The 18,701-nt window shown below is 51.8% G+C and overlaps 6 protein-coding genes across 6 annotated transcripts; 4 read left to right on the forward strand and 2 right to left on the reverse strand.

Annotated features, from left to right (window-relative positions):
* Positions 1–168: 168 nt before the first annotated feature.
* AB675_1648 (uncharacterized protein) lies at positions 169–3,383 on the forward strand (the record flags this gene model as incomplete). Its single annotated transcript, XM_018141551.1, has 3 exons — positions 169–2,205; positions 2,966–3,064; positions 3,159–3,383. The coding sequence occupies 3 exons, from the start codon at positions 169–171 to the stop codon at positions 3,381–3,383; spliced, it is 2,361 nt and encodes a 786-aa protein (XP_017996035.1).
* Positions 3,384–4,966: 1,583 nt separating this feature from the next.
* On the forward strand, positions 4,967–6,634 carry AB675_1649 (uncharacterized protein; the record flags this gene model as incomplete). Its single annotated transcript, XM_018141552.1, has 1 exon — positions 4,967–6,634. One exon carries the CDS (start codon positions 4,967–4,969, stop codon positions 6,632–6,634), a length of 1,668 nt encoding a protein of 555 aa, XP_017996050.1.
* A 587-nt stretch (positions 6,635–7,221) lies between these two features.
* Positions 7,222–8,139, forward strand: AB675_1650 (Averufin oxidase-like protein; the record flags this gene model as incomplete). Its single annotated transcript, XM_018141554.1, has 1 exon — positions 7,222–8,139. One exon carries the CDS (start codon positions 7,222–7,224, stop codon positions 8,137–8,139), a length of 918 nt encoding a protein of 305 aa, XP_017996021.1.
* Positions 8,140–9,058: 919 nt separating this feature from the next.
* Positions 9,059–10,540, reverse strand: AB675_1651 (uncharacterized protein; the record flags this gene model as incomplete). Its single annotated transcript, XM_018141555.1, has 1 exon — positions 9,059–10,540. One exon carries the CDS (start codon positions 10,538–10,540, stop codon positions 9,059–9,061), a length of 1,482 nt encoding a protein of 493 aa, XP_017995990.1.
* Positions 10,541–12,433: 1,893 nt separating this feature from the next.
* On the reverse strand, positions 12,434–14,249 carry AB675_1652 (putative transporter; the record flags this gene model as incomplete). Its single annotated transcript, XM_018141556.1, has 6 exons — positions 12,434–13,333; positions 13,403–13,518; positions 13,578–13,764; positions 13,822–13,912; positions 13,999–14,051; positions 14,109–14,249. The coding sequence occupies 6 exons, from the start codon at positions 14,247–14,249 to the stop codon at positions 12,434–12,436; spliced, it is 1,488 nt and encodes a 495-aa protein (XP_017995976.1).
* Positions 14,250–14,977: 728 nt separating this feature from the next.
* Positions 14,978–16,760, forward strand: AB675_1653 (3-hydroxyphenylacetate 6-hydroxylase; the record flags this gene model as incomplete). Its single annotated transcript, XM_018141557.1, has 5 exons — positions 14,978–15,396; positions 15,451–16,271; positions 16,326–16,421; positions 16,473–16,606; positions 16,656–16,760. 5 exons carry the CDS (start codon positions 14,978–14,980, stop codon positions 16,758–16,760), a joined length of 1,575 nt encoding a protein of 524 aa, XP_017995963.1.
* Between the last annotated feature and the right edge of the window lie 1,941 nt (positions 16,761–18,701).

The following is an 18,701-nucleotide window of genomic DNA, read 5'->3' on the forward strand; positions in this document are numbered from 1 at the left end:
CAGGTCTCGTGCTCAGTTGCTCGAATGAGCCGTCCCGAACCAGATGTGAAGGCGTCTCATGGATCGTTCTCGCTGCTATGGCCCGCGTTCCTATCTCTGGCCGTCTCTCATTTGGTAGAAAGCCTGTCCTGCTCCCTGCAGCAGATTCCACTGATGACCGAGGTTGCTATGTCTGTGTTCGAGCATTCGCTCGCCTTCGCAGAGGCTGAGACAATGATCACTTCCACTCTATCCATGCTGGCAAAGGAAGTCCGAGCGGCAAAAGCGGCCAGTGCATCGTTGTCAGCCACCTCAACGACCACCACTGCTATCGCGGCAGCAACGCCAAAAACTATGGTAATGGCCTCGGGAACCATGATGGCCTTGAGCGACGCTCTCAGTGCCTTGGCGCGCCCTCACATTCTCGATCGCATCAATGTGCCTGTCGAGGTCCTCTTGGTCGCCCTCTTGTCTACTTGTAATGCTCTGTCCTCGCATCTGCTCGCAGTGCTTGGGAAACAGAAGCAGTGGCGTCTGGTCAACACAGCAATCTGGGGCTGTCTGTTCATGAGCTCCTTTGCCTGGGGCTTCTCGAACACCAGTCTCATGTCGCGCGTGGAGGAAGGCGATACGAGACCAGTGTCCAGCTTGTTGCATTTTCCAACAGTTGCGATTGTTGGCTTCCTACCTCATATGCTTATCCTTGTCGGCATGGCGGTATGCTTCGTGATCTACTGCATAGCCCTCACTCTTACGGCGGTCTCGCTGAGCACCAATCCAGCTATTCCGCAACCAAGCAGCCTCAAAGAGCGCTTTACGATAGCCCACGACAACTTGACAGCTGCGATCCAGCTGCGTGGTCTTCAGCTACGTTGGTCTGAGGACTTCTACACAGCCCTGCTACGAATAGGCTTCACTGCGTTGACAGCTGCTTCCGAAGCTGTATTCCTGAATGAGGGTCGATCGGTGGAGATGAGACACTTTACATGGCTTGAAGAGGAACGTCTCGACGAAATACAACAGTCTCGAAATCCACCTTTCCAGATCCTCGAAGAGTACGGCGTGCCCTCTTCAAGTCCCGGTGGCGTCGATAAGGGAGGTGTATGGGAGTCAGGATATGCTAAGGAGCGGAAGTTTGACAAGAAGGAGAATGAGCTCAAGGGCAAGGACTCCTTTGCGTATCCTACGCCGAGGCAGGATGGAGTCGGAGCTGTGCAGAGAACTACGCGTTACTATCTGCTTTTCATCTACATTCGTGGCATCATGTTTCTGGTCGCTGGTTGGGTTGCATATGGGTTGGGAAAGCTGTTAGATGGGTTTGGCATAACATCAAGGCCAAGGTGGCTGAGGAACATTGTTGGCAGATCTCTCAAGGAGGCGACGTTGCAAACGCAGAAGATTAATTCCGAAGCCGCCGACGGGACAGAGCTGTGGCAAGGCCGAGCACCCGATGACTTGGCTATGGACATCGAAGAAGAGATGCGAAGAAATATCACCGAAGAAGGAGAGGAGGCTGCCCGAATACTCGACGACAGAATGTATGGGTGGTGGAAAGGTGGTGGCTGGTTTGGTACGCAGGACAACAGCGGAGACTTTCGCCCTCCTTTCGTCGACGAGGACACCACCAGTATTATCTCAATGTCGACGGCTGCGAGCAGCACAAACGACGAGGCGGGTTGGGAATCGGAGCCAGAGGGCACCCGAACGCCTACTCAACAGACTACAGGCAACCAGTGGTCGTTCTCCCGGATCGAGACCTTCACACGAGAGTCCACTCCATTCGCCGAGTCACACATCGACACCCCTCTCGACCCAGCGACGCTGGCACGCCTCCTCAATCCACCAGACGCCGCATCGCGAGAGGAAAGCCGCATGCTTGCTGCACATCTCTCAGCATCAGCTTCGTCTTCAGGCGCAGATCAGATCATGACACGCTCCCGCTACCGGCAGCAGCTCGAACGCGACCGCGCACGTGTCTTGCTAGCTGGTCGGCGAACAGCCAAGGGCACCCCACCAGCAGGATCTCCGAGTATACCACTCTACCAATCCCCATCATCGAAAGCGTCCCGACCGCTCACAGCAGACGAAGAATCCACAGCACTAGAAGCATTGCTTCTCAAGCGGCGAGGCACAGTCAACCCGTTCGCTGGACCCGCAGACAGAAGAGACGTCGGTACGCAACAAGACGGTGGCGATACAGATGCTGGGTCCGGCGTGCTATGTGTGGTATGCCAGACGAGTTCGCGGACGATCATTGCCTGGCCCTGCAGATGTCTTTGCGTTTGCGAGGACTGTCGGGTCAGTTTGGCGATGAACAATTTTGGGAACTGCGTTACTTGTCGGCGGGGGGTCAGTGGGTTTGTGCGGCTGTATGTGCCTTGAGCTGGGGCCCATATGGGCAACATTCTTCGAGGCTGCGTTGGGACGATACCTATGACCACCACGAAGAACGGGTCTTCGTTGCTGGTCGGATAGTCAATCGTTCGCATCATAACGGCATTCATTAGCATAGAGCATCCATTTTTCAACGTGTACAGAAAATTCATCTTGACCGCTCTCGCACCGCCTTAAAGATGGGGTTCACTCGCATATTGGGACTCCCAGTCTACCGACTGTGGCATGACATGCCAGAGTCCAGCAGTTTTGGGCACCAAGCTTAAGGCGTCCCGTGGATCTGCAGAGGGTAGGGCATAGGTGCTCGACACGTAACTGGGAAATGCCAGTGGACGCCTTGTTTCTTGAAACCCGACTTGAGTGCCGAATTTACCTCTAGAGCTTCTTGCAGTGCAATGCGTGTGGGCTTCTAGGAAAGGAATTCGACACACTGAAACGCCTACCTACGAGTCTACCAGCCTTGAAGAAATCGTGATTCTGACACAATAGAATGGCAGCAACAAGAACAGGCAGATGTCTGTGCGGTCAAGTCACGTACGAGTGTGGTGACGCGGCTTATACTGCCGTATGCCACTGCGACGACTGTGCAAAGATCGCCCACGGTCCGGTCCACCAGGTTCCCAAGGAGACGTTCAAGATAACCTCGACCGCTCAGCCGAAGGAGTTCACCATGGTTTCCGATCATGATCGGGTAAGCACATTCCACTTGTGCCCTCACTTACCTTCATTCTCCCTCCATGAACTTCATTCAAGGTTCTGCTGCTCATGATTGACTATCCGTACAGGAGATAACGTCACACTTCTGTCCGAATTGCGGCACGACGCTCTACCGCACTGGTGGAAACCCTCAAGTAGCCAACATGATTGGTCTGCGCGCGGGAACCCTGGACGATCAAGAGCCTCTTAGAGCGCAGGCACCGATGATTGAGGTCTATGTTGACAAGCGGGCGAGCTGGCGGCCGAAGCTGGAGGGAGCAATGCAGATGAATGGGCGGTATGAGGCTGTCTGAGAGGCGTCGATAGGTGTCAGCCCCGAAGTCGTCGATAGAAAGCGCAGTGATATTAATGAGATGCTGAGTTGGATGTGGTCATGAGCTTGATCCTGATCTGCTAGAAGGTGGCAGTCGCTGTCAGCGTCTTGGCGTCGAACTTTCCTTCCTTCTACTCCACCGTCCTTTTCCATCATCAAACTTAACTCGTTGTGATTTACAAACACGATTGCTGGCCGCGTGCATGTAGCTTGCCGCGACAAGTTTTCCAGAGCACTAGCACGCAGAAGCGCTATCGAGATGCGCCGAGAGATCTGCAACTTGTGGTGCAAGAAGCAGTGACGCGGACTGAGCTGTAACGAGAACGCGTTGTGGCCGTGTCTCGGCCCAACCAGCCCCCATTCCGCCTATGCTCTACGGTAGGCTCGACTTCCGCCCCGTCCAACAGCACAAGATGGGGGCGGTGTCGGCTGCAAGCGACATGCGCTTATAGCCTCTCTACACGGAGTTCCAGGTGCAGATTAGGTAGGGGCATTTACCACTGTGGCTCTTTCCCGTTCTCGTCCAATCAAAAGTACGGTTGTCCGCCCTGCAAGGCGACGTGGAGGTTCGCTCGTATAACACGAAGCACAATCACGACTGTCCAGTCTAGCCTTCGCCCTGCAGCGAGTCGTCCGCCAGCTTCATCTTCCTGGTGCAACCATTTCTGAACCAGAACACAACTTTAGTGCCGAAAGAGCGCTTTCAGGCGTCGAGGAAGATGCTTATCACATAGCGCCGCCTGTCAGGCGGGACGACACAATCCTCGCAACATTCAGCTCTTGGCGACGACCTCGGTGTGCATAATTACTGCTAATTGTCGAGCACTGGATCTATTGCCGTTACGGACTAGACGACTGCTATGGCACGGCATCATGCTTTCGGGGCCAGCAAAATCGTACTTTCTTCGTGACATACTGCATTTCTGTCGCTCTTTCCTAATGGTGACAGCTGCTGAGGAGGTACATGGCGTATATACGACAGGTCGAAGGCAGCTGAGATGCGTCACGTCGTCTAGCCTGCCGCGGCGAATCTCGACCAGAATGCTTCGTGCATGAAATCAGCAGAGAATGTTCCCGCCATTGCAACCTTACAACCATCAGCACTGTGATAAGTCCTGCTACGTACAGACACGTTGGATCAAATAACCTCTGCGATCGACGACCTCGCAACATGGTCTACTTCGGGGCGTCTCGTGGCTGCGTCCAGTGTCGCCGGAGGAAAGTCAAGTGCGATCTGAACGTGAGTCCACTCTCTTACGCAAGCCTGGAACAGGACGTATCTAACCATTTGTTTAGACTCCCTCCTGTGCTATTTGCGTCCGCAGAGGAGAAGATTGTTCAGGCCCACGAGTTGGTAAAGGAGAGCTGGAGTTCCGTTATGAAGGTGGGAAATTCAACACGTATCCATCTTTCAGTGTGTCGCACCGCAAGTCCGATACGATCAATACTACATTCTCCTTCGTGCCACAACCAAAGCCAACGAAGTCCCGAGGCCGACCCCGGTCAAGCAGAAAGCATGCGTTCGAAGACTTGTGTACCGTGTTTCGAGCCATCAGGCCCGATATGGCAACAGATGACCTTGTTCTCGAAGATATGCTCGACGTGACAGATGACGAGGTATCAAGAGCCATTCTGGAGCTACAGCAATGGCTCGAATTTGCAGCTGCGATCATGCCCAAAGGTCCTCCTGGCGGGCAGTACGGCAATGGGGATGTCGGAGTCTTCCCTGCAGATTCATCGATGGCCAAGCTGATCAACTTTTGGCACGAGGGTCTGGTTCCACCTACCTCCAAATGCACCATAGTTGACGGCGTCAAAGTTCCAGAGCGGGCGTGGTCACTCGCACGAGCAACTATGGAAGATCTGAGCCACGGGTATGCTTCGCTAGCATTCACGGCTTATTGCTACACTGGCCTCGTCAAGGACGCGGAGATCGCGACATATCTGGCTTCGAGCCGCCTGCGGGCCATCAGACACCTTAGGCGACAGGTGGACCTCGGTATAGTCAATCCTGGAGCAGTCACAATGTTGCTCGCGCACGAGTTGATCACTCGAGATTACGATGCAGCTACAACTCATGCGAGTTTCCTTTTCAAGCTCTTGGAGCAAGCTCAGTTACTGGCTGCCAGCAGTGGGGGCATTAAGATAGGCATGAATCGTCACTGTCTCTTCTTCGTCGAGACGATGCGGACCACAGCCTTGATGGTGCCGACGCATCGTCTAGTAGACGAATGGCAAATCAGCACACGAGATCTGGATCGGTGGGCCACGACCTCTCCTGACACTGCACTCGTAGAACGAGCAACCTCAACGGCTCTGCTGGACATCACAGCACTCAGTGATGCCACACTAATTGCACTCTTCGAACAAATTCGAAGGCTCGATGCATACATGCACGCTAGTCTAGACGCGAACTACGTGACATACTCTGCAGCTTACCAGCTGTCCTGCTCACTAATCGTACTGTCTGGACGGCTGCTGAACTACAGCCTGGATCTCACGAACGATCCGCTGCGCAGGGCTGCTGCTCTGGCAGCGCTTTACTACCTACGCCTCCGTGAGAGATCCGAGTTTGTCAACTTCAGCAGCTCAGCGTCTCGAGGCGAAGCGTTCATGCTGAAATGCTTCTCACAGGGTCCGCTCATCGCTGCAAACCTGTCAGACTTGCTGGTTCAATCCGATCGCGAAGGCAGTGTGCACACAGTGCCGTCGGCTAAGGGCTCACCGATGCTGAGCAAGGACGAAAGTGATTGGGAGTCTATTGGACCCGAACTCAGACTACGTATCTGGATTCTTTATGTCGGCGCATTCATCGAACAGACTGCGGACTACACGCAATCGCCGAATCTGCGTCGGACACATCATCATGAAGGCCTTCAATTCCAGCTCGTATTGACCAGCCTGTTGGCGCGTGCGTATGCAGATCTTCTGGCAGGTTTTCTCGTTCTACCGGTTCAGCCTGGTGCTGCAACGGTGCCATTGTTGGAGGATCTGATAGAACCAGAGCTGCAGGGCATGAGTGAGATACCCGCCAGCATTCGGCGGAGTACCTCAGAAACGCACGCCAACCAACAAGGCGAGCAAGATAACTTTCAGTACGTCTACGGCCCCAAATGGCTGAACATGGTGCTACGCACATGGGGCATTGGCAACCGCGATGGCGGCAAGGGCGTGGGTGGGTTCAAGCTGCCATGTGTGGCCAACACTGCTGCGACGACTGCTCACAAGTGAGCGAGTTCCTTGAAAATAAAGAGTGCCTGTACTACACGACGTCTTGCACCACTCGGTGTCTCTCTTGGCAACGACAATTGGAGATGCGTTAGTCTGGAAGACCTGTGTCTCTTGGCAAAGGGCCAAGGCACTGGCATGCATGACAAGATAGACTTCGGGATTTGATGTCACTAAAAGTTATCGTCATCGCAATCCCTCGACACATGCTTCCACTTGCGATGCGACCCTCGACTCGGGATGTGAGCCTCCGAGGATCTTCAGGGCGATTCGAAGCATGAACTTGTCCAAAACTCGCGCCTGGCAGGATTGACCTGACCCAACTCGATACTGGCCCATGTGCCTATTTTGAGGTTCTGGTGACCGGTCGTGCAGTCGGCGAGTTGCCTTGTTTGAACCCGAGCAAGTCTCCCATTATGCTTTCCCCTGTAAAGCTACCACGATTGACCTCGACAGGAAACAAGGAAGGCGCATTTGCAGCTGCAGCTTGAGACGGCATATAATGCATGCTGCCTGTCGCAGCGCATGAAAGTTGTCGCCATCGCATTTATTATCTTGTGTAGAGCATTCAATACCCAATCTCTGAAGCAATGACACTCATTCACGAAAAGCCAGACACCGAACACGCCTCCCTCCAACCCTCTGACGCACAGCCTTCGGATCCTGGTGAATCGAACACCAGCACCTACAGCCTCCTCGGCGCAACAGGTCAAGTCGGCGGCTCCGTCCTACAATCCCTCCTCTCCCAGCAGCCCATACCCAAAATCAACGTTCTCGTCCGTTCCCGAAGCAAGTTGCAAGCCCAACTCAAGACCGCGCCCTACTCCAGGCTCGACACATCCACCATCACAATCTTCGAAACCTCATCTGGTGTCTCCGACATCGACACTCTGTCAAAGTGCATCCAGCGTACCGAAGCCGTCTTCCTCTGCGCCGCCGCAAGCACCAACAAGCCCGGCACGACCGTTGCGCAGGACCAGGCAAAGGCTGTTGTTGCTGCGTTGCGCTCGATCCGAGAACAGGGGAGTCGGTCGAGCCCGACAAAGCTGCCGCGCTTGGTCGTGCTCAGCTCCGCCGAAGCCGAAGAAACTCCCTACTTCAGCGCCTCAATCCCCTGGCCTATCCGACCTATACTGTTCGCGTCAAACTACCACATCTACGTCGACCTGATCGCCGCGGAGGTTTACCTCCACCAGGAACGCAAGTTTGATGGAGATGACTGGTTCGAGTTTACTATGGTGAAGCCCGGCGGCCTATCCCACGATATCTCACGTGGCGACGCCTTAAGTTTCGATACGCAGCAGACGTTTCTTAGCTATGTGGATTTGGCGAATGCAATGGTGGAGGTGGCGAGTGGGGATGATGCTGAGTTTGGGAAGTATAACGGAAGGGCGGTTAGTGTGGTGAGTCCGGGCGGGAAGGCGAAGGTTGAGTTGGGGAGTGGGCCGTTGTTGTTCAAGGGATTGCTGGTTTATGTGGTGCCGTGGCTGCATGACTGGCTTTTCTGATAGTTTCGAGGCGCCATGGGTCCCATAATGAGCCGAGCAAAGTGATTCATGCACAGCCTGCGATGCTCAACCCGTAGCTCCTTCATTCACCTTATTCCATCAAGACGGCCAACAGGAAACTATCTCAGACGTGGAATTACACATGCTCAGCGTGGATAAATTAGTCCTCCTTGCACACCATCACAGCCGCGCTAAGTCACGGGCGCGGTGTACTTCCGTCACGGCCCCGTGTTTCCCCCATAGGTAGTCCAGTTGTGATTACTGACGAGCAGATATCAATGTAGCAAACGGCATCGTGATGGGACGCGAGGATTTATGGCTTGCGGGCGGGATTCTTGCAATCGGAATTCTGGCGGTTGGGATGGTCTAGACTACCGACGGTGAGGTCGTTGATGACCCGGTTCCTTCTGGACTGATTTCGTAGCGACACAATCACCTTCATAGCCTCGCCATCAACAGTCGCCAGGACTCCGTTTCTGAGAATATGTTCCCGGATCCTGGTATGCAAAGCTCGTTCTGGGCACTCCGTCCACTGATGACGCGGGACGAAGCAGTAGCTGCAATACTGATCAAACTTGGCTTCTTGTATCCATTTTCCCCATCTTAAACCCGACGAATATGTCGGTACTAAATCGCGTATTGCCGTCCTGGAGCTCGGCACTGGTGTCAGGAAATCCGAGCATTGCTCTATAGATACGATTAAGGTTGAGGTTAATGGTCGCTAGCCAAGCAATAATAGCTACACCACTATAGGTGCCAACTACTGTAAAGTAGTCTTAAATGCTTGCACCACAGGCCGCTGCTCAGCCAGTTCCTATGTTTAATGCTGCCGAGCCACTGTCGGCGTCTTAGTATTCACGAGAGTCTCGTCCCGGAGAACCTCTGCCCGCGGTATACGTCTGTGGTAATCGCAACCTATCTATGATCCTTCTAGTAAGTTGGCGTATATGTCCAAGCTCGAACCCACGACGTCCACGATTCCCCAACACGAATTACCTTTGAATGTCCGCGCCCAAATCCTTATGATTGTGCAGGCTACTTGTGTCATCTTGGCGGCATCTTTGGTGAGCTCCGTTACTGTGTGGCCTTCCATGGGGCACTCATTCGCAAGGTCTGCCTCTTCAATTATGCGCTTGATCCACAGAAATAGTTGTTTCTCGTGCTCAGAGATATCCACTGATCCACATGAGGGAAGAGTGAGAAGCCATCTACTGAGTAGAAATGCATACTCTAGGCCACTTAAAGAATGTTGTACACTCCAATACAAAGAGTGAGTTCTCGCAACAAACTCAACACCAAGACGGACCGGTATAGAGAGGCCATGAATGGCGTGAAGAAGTGCCATCACCAACCCAGGTGTACGGCGGATTGGTGGTGCCGACATCAATGTTTCAGCGATCTGAGCTGGTCGTAGCGACTTGAGTGCTCGGAACGGCCCGATGTCGAGATACAATCGTATGTATGCCTGACCCAGGAACGAAGTAGACGTGAAGGCTATCGGGCCAGCTGGGTTACGGGGGTTCGTACTTGACTCCGGCGTTTGCTGCCATCGAAGTTTCCAATTGTGAAGGACATCTTCGAGTGTCGAGAGGTCTTCATTCCGTAGAAGCTGTTCCACGGGTGGGTAGACGTAGAGCTGACGGGCGAAGTAAATTTGTTGCAGAATTGCATGCATAAGGACGTGATTTCCAAGAGGGGTGGAGAACGATATGCTGGCGGGTAGAGTGTGAGCGGGGCTGAAAAGAAGCCGAAATGCCGTTTGAAAAGGTATTTCAGAACTCGGGTTAGAGTCGTAAGCCAGTCGCCACTCCGCTGCGTTCGAAGCCTTCCACAGTGGGGTTGGACACGGCAGATTCAGCTTGATATCCGAACTGAGAATCAGTGGTGCAGTGTTGTACATGAGGCAATGAGAATTGTGAAAGGCAGAGGCAACAAGCTTCGTACGCCGAGCGCGTTCCTGCGTGACCCATCGATGCCAGTTGTTGTCATCTGACGACTCAGCATCGATCTGGAATGCTGGTGTCCTCTCCTCGAGGCCGTGCTCGTGTAACATCGACGCAAACACCCCTTGCAGAGCCAATAATTCTTGAAGTATGTCGGAATTGCTTCCCCACGTTGCAAAGATAGTGAGTAACAGCGATACTTGAATGAGCTCCGTCAGCTCCTCGGTCCTATCTCTAGGAGTAATCTTTTGAGACTCAGACTCCCGTTCTCGATGTTCTATATGTGCCGGTGCCAGTGCTGGTGTATTGATATACTTCTGTTGACGTAGATCATCTAGCAGGAGTAGCTGGGCAGCTTCAAACAAAGATAAACCCCTTTGAGTCTCAAACCGATATTGAGAACCACATGCTGCAATGGCAAGAATGAGGGCTGGGTTGGACTTGGCAACTGATAGCATCGGAACATGTATGAATGGTAGATGTTCGTTTAGCCCGTCCACGAAACCATGGATGTAGCGTGATAAAGAATACCTGGAAGGTAATCTAAACGCCGGTATCAGGCGGTTCACACTGGTTAAGAGGGACTGGTAAGCATTCTGTCCAATTAGACATGACGATAGAACATTTGATCCTGGCGATGTGCCAGAGTGAATTCTCCATTTGAGGTCAGCAAGTCCACTCTGTGAATCTGCAACAGTGTGAACAGGTAGTACACCGTTGTGATAGCTTAAGGGGTGATCGTCGTCTACCTCAGATTAGACATGAACTTCAAGAGCCGTCCATTGCTATCTTACCGTCATCAGGGTTTGATTCACGTTGCAGTGAAGGAAGACGAGAGCCAAAGTTGGAAAATGGCGCTTCATCAGACATCAATCGCTGGTCAACGACAGCCTGTTCAATATCGGAGACTCCTCGCCGTGGCGAGCTGATTCCAAGAACACTCTCGTGCTCTGGAGCCAATATCTCTGGATCCCAATCAAAAGATAGACCAAGACTATCAAGGAAGGAATTGAAGTCCTGCATTGGATCATTTAGACTCCCGACTGACGAGAAAGGCATCAAATCCTCGTGATTGTTACCAGCTGCGACTGGTACCTGATTTAACGGTATCGCTGTTTGCGAAGCCGGCGATGATTGGTCGACTGTACCTAGGAATAGATGGGATGACATGTCAATGAGGGCATTCGGTTGCTGCGGGCTCGACAGATCAGCATTGCTGGTTGACCCTGCAGATATCTCCGGCGCAGTCTCGCTAGTAGAGCGTTGCCCTGTGGCTGACAACTGGTCGTCTCGTGCATTATTAGATACATGGATGAGTCGTCTGTGACGGCTCAACAGGTCGCTGGAAAAGAAATTAGCTTTATAGAGAACTGTGCTCCGGGACTGGCAATGAGAACTTCCGTACCTCCTACCGAAAGTTCTGTCACATGTTGGACATGCAAATGGTCTCTCATTTGTGTCTACCTTGATGGTTAGCTATCACATCCTCGATTGCCACGAGCTCAGCGATACTAACGGGTCCGCAGATGACGTTGGAGGTGCTGAAGGCGGGTGAACGATTTTTGACAGTATTGACAAAGCGGCGGAGTCCTGCGACGCGGGCTTCGCCTGGAGCGACTATCCATAACGAGTGGTGGCTAGGCCCTCTCGATCAGAGCTCTGAACCATGGGGAGGCACAGGCACGAGAGAGCAAAGGCCAGAGTACGAGAAGATTGGAGAATTTCCGGAGACCGGGCTTTAATAACTGCGCGAGGCAGAGGCTCGTAATTCGAGCCCAGTTCGTGCACTTTATTGCCATTTCACTCGTTGATTCGGAATCGCCATCACGTGACGACATCCGCATCCCAGGCGCAGGTCATTTTGGGCCGTTTTACCCCTCGATATCAATTCAGGAGTAGCATCCCTACTTACCTTAATACTGCTGAACCTACTGATACTCCTATTTTACACGTGGTACATTCTTTGGGGAGTGTTAGGGAGTTCCCGCGCTGTATTGTCCCATGCCCACCCAAAACAAATTTGTTCTAGATATGAGTTCAATGATAGAAGTTTTGCAATCCAGTCTTCGTATAGTAACTTCTCGTATGATCATCAGAACCAATGGGATGATTCGGCTCGAACGGTTGATTGAATGTTTATCCTCTAATTCGAAAGGCGTTGACGCATGTAATGACCAAACTTATCGAAGTGAAGACGTTGAGCACACATTCTATAGTGCTTTTGTGGGCTCTTGCAACGTGTGCTCTCCTAGTGACTCCTCCTATACTTGGTTGATTGTGATAAGGAGCGTTGACAAGGTTATCCATGAAACGTCCAAATGGCGTAGACGGTACTAAATTTTGCCGTCCATTCAGATCGTGTAAATGAAATCTGGTCTCTTATCACCCGCAATCCAGATTTCATCCGCGGATTTCCCTTCGTGCATATTATCTCGCTTCCCAGAAAGTCTCCTTGCATTCTCTCTCTTGAGAAGCGTGACCATAAGAATACTTCCACAGAAAGCCCCGAAAAATAGGGAACCCAACACCACACCGTGACCCGTCCAGAATCGTGGGGACTCGTTTGTTAGGTAGATATTGGAACTGACAATGCCACTGAGATTTCCACATCCAATGACCACTCCCATCGATACACCTCGTTTATACAACCCTTCAACGTTGTTTGCTACCCAGGTGTTCACATTACTGATAGCTGGATAGATCCCAATAGCGGCCAAGAATGTGCCAGCGTATTGTGTTTTAGGGCTGGGTGACGATACAAGTAGCAAGAAGCCGGCAATCCCGAGAAGTGTCACTGCGATGTTGCAGTAACCGCGACAGCGTGTCCTATCGGCTAACCAGCCAATGGAGATCGTGGCGACCGCAGCACACGCGTAAGGCGGAACGGACAGTAATTGCGCCTGGGTACTATGGTATCCCATACCCCGAAGGATTGTTGGAAGGAATAATGAAAAGGCGTACAGTGGAATGATCGAGCCGATATATATGATACCGTAGACCCAGGTTTTCCAGTCTCTGAATGCGGCAAAGATGTGGCGTTTGTCGTATTCCTCTGCTGTCGATGGTTGCTTATCGGCAGCTAAACGACGTCGCAACCGAAGTCGATCTTCGGGTGTGAGAAATCTAGCGTTGTCTGGCCAGTCGTATATCATCCAGTAGCAGGCAATACCAACAACAACTGTTGCTAAGCCTTCTATAATGAAGATCCAAGCCCAGCCAGACTTGCCGCCGATACCGTCCATTTGCGCAATCTAGCAAAAAGGTATTAGCGAATTATACCACTCTCGTAGAACATATGACCAAGATAGGAAACAACTCACCGCGGCGGCAAGCAGTCCACCAAAGGACCCTGCAAGAGCGGCAGCAGAAAAAAAGACCGCCGCGCGTATACCAAGCTCGTCACGCCGGTACCAACATGACAGGTAGTAGCTAACGCCTGAGAAGTGTGAGTGTTGTAAATCGGCAAATAATAACCTGGACACAGGACGGCCTTACCTGGATATAGTCCAGCTTCAGCGAGTCCTAGAAAGAATCGACATGCCAGAAGCCCGGAGTAGTTAGTAACAGTCCCTGCGCATACAGTAATTGAGCCCCATAGGATTGTGATCGCCATGAAGAAAAGTCGCGGTGTACAACGTTTGAGGATAACATTGGTGATAGCCTCAGCGATTGCGTAGCTGACCTATCCCACAGAGGTGAGTATGACAGCCTAAAGCCAGGTAGGTAGGTATACACTCACGAAGAAAATGGTCAGGCTGTTATTGTAGCCGCGTCCCGTCATGCTAAGATCGTTTTCCATCCCCGCGAGTCGAGCGTTTCCTATATTTGCCCTGTCGAGGAACGAGCACATATAGAGACTTTTGCCTTTTAGCTGGAATACTCGGCCGCGTTAACAGCTTTAAGCTAATGCACTTACAATGAAAGCCATGGAATGAGATAGATATCAACCTTCCGCATTAGCTTGCGATCCTACGACAAGTTCCATGTTAATGGTAAGAACGAGTGTAGTGGAGATTGTGGACCTACAATTGCGGCTCGTTCCTGGTCTGTCCTGCCTTCATCAGGATCAAACAGCTCGTGAAGATTCTCTGATCGCTCAATCTGTACTGTGTAGGGGGCTTTGTCCTTGCTGCCATGCTCTGAGTCATTCTCTGTGCTGGAAGCCATACTCTCGGTCGCGTCAATTCGCCAATGTAGAATGTCAAGGCCATCTCCGGATTTGCATGGAAGTCATCGGCGTTTTATAAGGGCATAGCCTGTCTACTTCAGCCCCTCATACATTCCCACACAGAGTGGCGTCAAAGGTTCTGGCCGTTGCGATTGTGATCCGCATACGCAAGCGCTATGTGGCGGCAATGACAGGTCTCGGAGGGCACTAGTCCCTCTTTCTCCATACTCGAATGTGTGAGACAGAACAACTCGTCCAAACACTGCTTCGATAGTGCGCCTTGACACATCTTGCTCAGTCTGTTCCGCGGTGTAGTGCTTGCAAAATGGCTCGGAGGGGCCCCACTCACGTGCAAGGTGGCGCAAGATAAACAACGATTGCGTGCCGCCACTTCGCCACGGTCCCAGAGGGGTAAGACGCCACATTGAGCTTTGGCTTTCCTAACTCTTCCTGCAACCGTGGGCCTACTTCTCAGCGCTCTGTCTAGAGAATCTGGAGAGAAGCGCGAATGATAATCGCGGGGTTGTAGGCCCGTTGCGAATATCGTTGGTTGGGCTGGATACGGTTTGCTCCATGTCTCCGCTTTCCCTGTATCAAATGGCCCCTCACGGAGGAGACCAGTGCACTCCTTGGGGATATGTACAGCCTACCTATATAGAGGACCCGCCGTTTAGACTTGACTTCAACATTGTATCGTTTTAAATCCATCACTGAGAGTGCATGCATGATGGATACCTCCTTACACGCCTTCGAGATCCCTCCGATAATCCGAAAGCCGTCTTTGGAATCGGCCTCACCATGGGCTCTATATCTTGCAGTAGCATTAGTCTTACTCGCAGCCCTTGAGGAGGCTTTGAGGCTTCGTCACAGACTTCCTGTGATCAAGGGGCCGGTCGGTTACCCGATCTTTGGCAATCTGCTTCAACTCCGCCCAGATCCCTCAGAGCAGCTCCGGCGTTGGGGAGAGAAATATGGAGGAGTCTATCAAATTATGATGGGCAATACACCTGTGGTTGTCTTTAACTCTATGCAAGCGGCAAGAGATGTCTTTATTGGTCAGGGGGCCGCACTTGTTGATCGGCCAACATTTTACACTTTTCATGGTGTTATGACCAGTGTCGCATCCACGATCGGTACGACCGTATGGTAAGGAGTACCACAGTCCCCGGCAAGCTCACAAGGTCTAATACATAATCATAGGAGCGACTCACTCAAAAAGAGGCGTAAAGCCGCAGCAAGTGCCATGAACAGAGTCGCAACTGCATCATACGTTCCCTTGATCAACGAAACCACTCAGGATTTCATTTCAGATCTCTTACAAAGAGGAGACTCGGGCCAAGTTGCGTTCAACCCCAGAAGATCAATTCTTGAGTCTATCCTTGATTTAACAATGACGGTCAATTACGGGTCTAGACTGCCGAAAGAGGAGGGACTTTTTGATGAACTTATTGATGTTGAGGACCGAGTTACTCGATTGAGATCCGTCACAGGATCCTATCAGGACTACATCCCATTCATGCGATGGAATCCTTTCAATTCGAAATCGTCTCACGCTAAAGAGACAAACTTACGCAGACTAGCATATCTGCATCGCTTCAGTGATGAACATAAACAGGAGATGAAGGTTGGCAAGGATAAGCCTTGTATTCAAGGGAACATTCTCCAAGACCCTGACCATAAATTTACAGAAGTCGAGCTGACATCAATCAACATGTCAATGGTATCTGGCGGGCTAGACACCCTCGCTAACTCGATGGCTTGGACTCTCGGTCTACTAGCCCGTCGTCAAGATGTACAGGAGGTTGCATATGAGGCAATCATCAAGGCTTCAGGTGCGAATGGCTGGGGCGAAGCCCACGGCGATGTACCTTATATGGGTGCTCTTGTGAAGGAGTCTTTACGATACTTCTCGGTACTTCGACTATCCCAGCCACGACGAGCGTGGCGCGATATTGAGTACAAAGGTATTTTTATTCCCAAAGGTACAACTGTTTACCTCAACGCTTGGGGATGCAACCGCGGTGAGTTTCCCTGACACTCGAGACCAAAGTCATCTAAAGCTGATCCGCGAAAAGATAAATCGTACTTTGGTGCCGACGCAAATGATTTTCGCCCTGAGCGCTGGCTAAAAGAGGGCGATGAGCGACTTGACCATTGCGCTTTCGGTTTCGGTGAGTTGCCCACAGTTTCTTATGTCGAACCATCTACGCTAACACCTACAGGTACTCGAATGTGTGCCGCATCCCATTTAGCAAATCGACAACTGTATATCATGATTGCTCGACTGATTTGGGCTTTCAAGATCGAACTCAGTGAGGATCCTTCAGACAACGAATGGGGTATCGATCCATTTCTGGTATGAGATATATCCGCTCATAAACCTACTTGCTAACAACGAGACTTAGGACTCTACTGAACCCGACCAATTCGCTGCGAGGCCGCCTCTTTACAAGATCCGTTTCGTTCCTCGTGACATCAATACATTGAGAGCCCAGCTAGAGTCGACCTAACGTGGAAGATATGTTAGTGCCACAGATTAAGCCCACATCACGCACGACGTCGTGCCGCAACGCGTTACTCGCCTAATCAAGGATGGCGTAGCCTCATAAGGACGCGTCCGACGGCCGTGATATGACCTCTGCCGCAATGCACGTCCTTAGATAGCTCTTTAATTCTATAACTCAATCGATAGACAACGTGAAGATCGAATCTTCGTGAAGATCGAATCTTCTTGTACACTGAGCCAGCCGTTCACCTCTAATGAAGTATTGTGGTAGGCACCTAGAAGCGATCGACCGTCGAGGACATCGACACGTGAAAATAGACATGGTCACGAAGTCTGGTGCCTGTTAAGAACTCTTTTAGTAATCTGGGCTCTGCCTAGTGCCAACAGTCACGGCGACCAGCGAAAGGCCAAGGCTACCTATAAACCCAGGAGGACCCGTTCGTCAGAGTCTGACCCACGAGGGGGCTACCCACAGCAGCGTGCTGAACCACCAAGCGCAATCAGGTTCAAGGAAGCATTCTGCCAACCATATAGTGCACTCGACCCAATGCGCCATCTTGAAGAACTGAGCGCAAGGCCTCTGGCTGACGCCGCGTAGCTCTTGAATGACGCGTGCTCAGCTGGTCTTGGACGTTATTACAAGATACCAGCAAATCTTAAGGGCTCCCCACGTATAGGCTCTCGACCTCCGTGGCAAGCCAAGCTGCGATCAAGTCACACACATGGTAAAGGGCAACCAAGCAGCGTATGATGAGGCTGCGAAGAGACCGTGGCGACGACTTAGAAGATTTCTCAGGATCCATGTTGAGAAAGTGCATCCGTGGTTGAGCCTCACTCCGAACGAGTTGACAGTAATCATTATGTGTAGTAGTCTGAAATGCATCGTCGAACTAATTCATTGTCACGTCTTCCTAGTTTACACTGCTCAAAAGTCAGCAGGCTGCTATTCACATCAGGGCGGGACGAGAAGAAATTTCGTCTACAGTTCTTCGCAATCCTGATATAATCTTGGGGCCAGAACACAAGCTTGAAACGTTCGGGGCTGACAGTGGTCCTGACCCTTCCCTTCGCGACCGAGTCGAAGGGCTCAGTATCGCGATCCTTGAAAGCCATGGAGAGTGCATTAAACACGCTGATGAAGCATCCCGGTGACAGCGACTGTGCCACATAGCTCTACCATCGTCTACCTACATCCTGGCACTCAGCCAAAAAGGTACAAGCACTTGGTCGCGGCCAAGCTTATCGAAAGCTTTCCATCGGAGGGTAGAGAAGGTCGATCAAGCTCTGGCCTTACTCCAAGCAAGGCAGATGTCCTGCCCGCGCTGATGCTATCGCCATCACCCGAAACGCAAATGATAACATTCGAACAATTGTACCCGACATGAAAACTAGCGGTGAAAGGGTAAAGGCAACGACTGAGTATACACTCTCCCGTATCGGAACGCTTCGGTCAATATTTGCCTTATTAGGCCACGGCGTATGTAGAAAACACCTCGTGCCTACAGGCAGCCTATAAGTACCTTTCAAAGCCGCGCAGGGCTCACGTGAGTGGCTCACGGCCTCGGAGTTTATGCCGCTTTAAATTGTCGCTGCACCTTCGCCTCACCCTCTCCTCACCCTGAACCCTCGCCTGTCTGCCACGGCGTCCTGTAACGGAAACTACTGTGCGACATGACCTCCCAATGCATGTCCCAAGTGTAGGCGAGGGCAGGCTGTTTATGGTCTAGCATCTTCCACACGCGGACAGTCTAGCTGCACGCTACCCACAGCGATTGAAAGCAGAGCGCTGATGGCAGGAAGAGTGCTAATGTGCTTGCGTTGCCGTGGTCGAGGCCACACCGTCAATGATTGTTCCTTGCAGCAATAGCAGCCAGAATATGACTGGATGTATTCAAAGATGAGGATGGAACTGGATTTCGACAGCGCCTGGACAACCTCCGAGCAG

Source organism: Cyphellophora attinorum, assembly GCF_001299255.1.
Source record: "Cyphellophora attinorum strain CBS 131958 chromosome Unknown Contig34, whole genome shotgun sequence".
NCBI lineage: Eukaryota > Fungi > Ascomycota > Eurotiomycetes > Chaetothyriales > Cyphellophoraceae > Cyphellophora > Cyphellophora attinorum.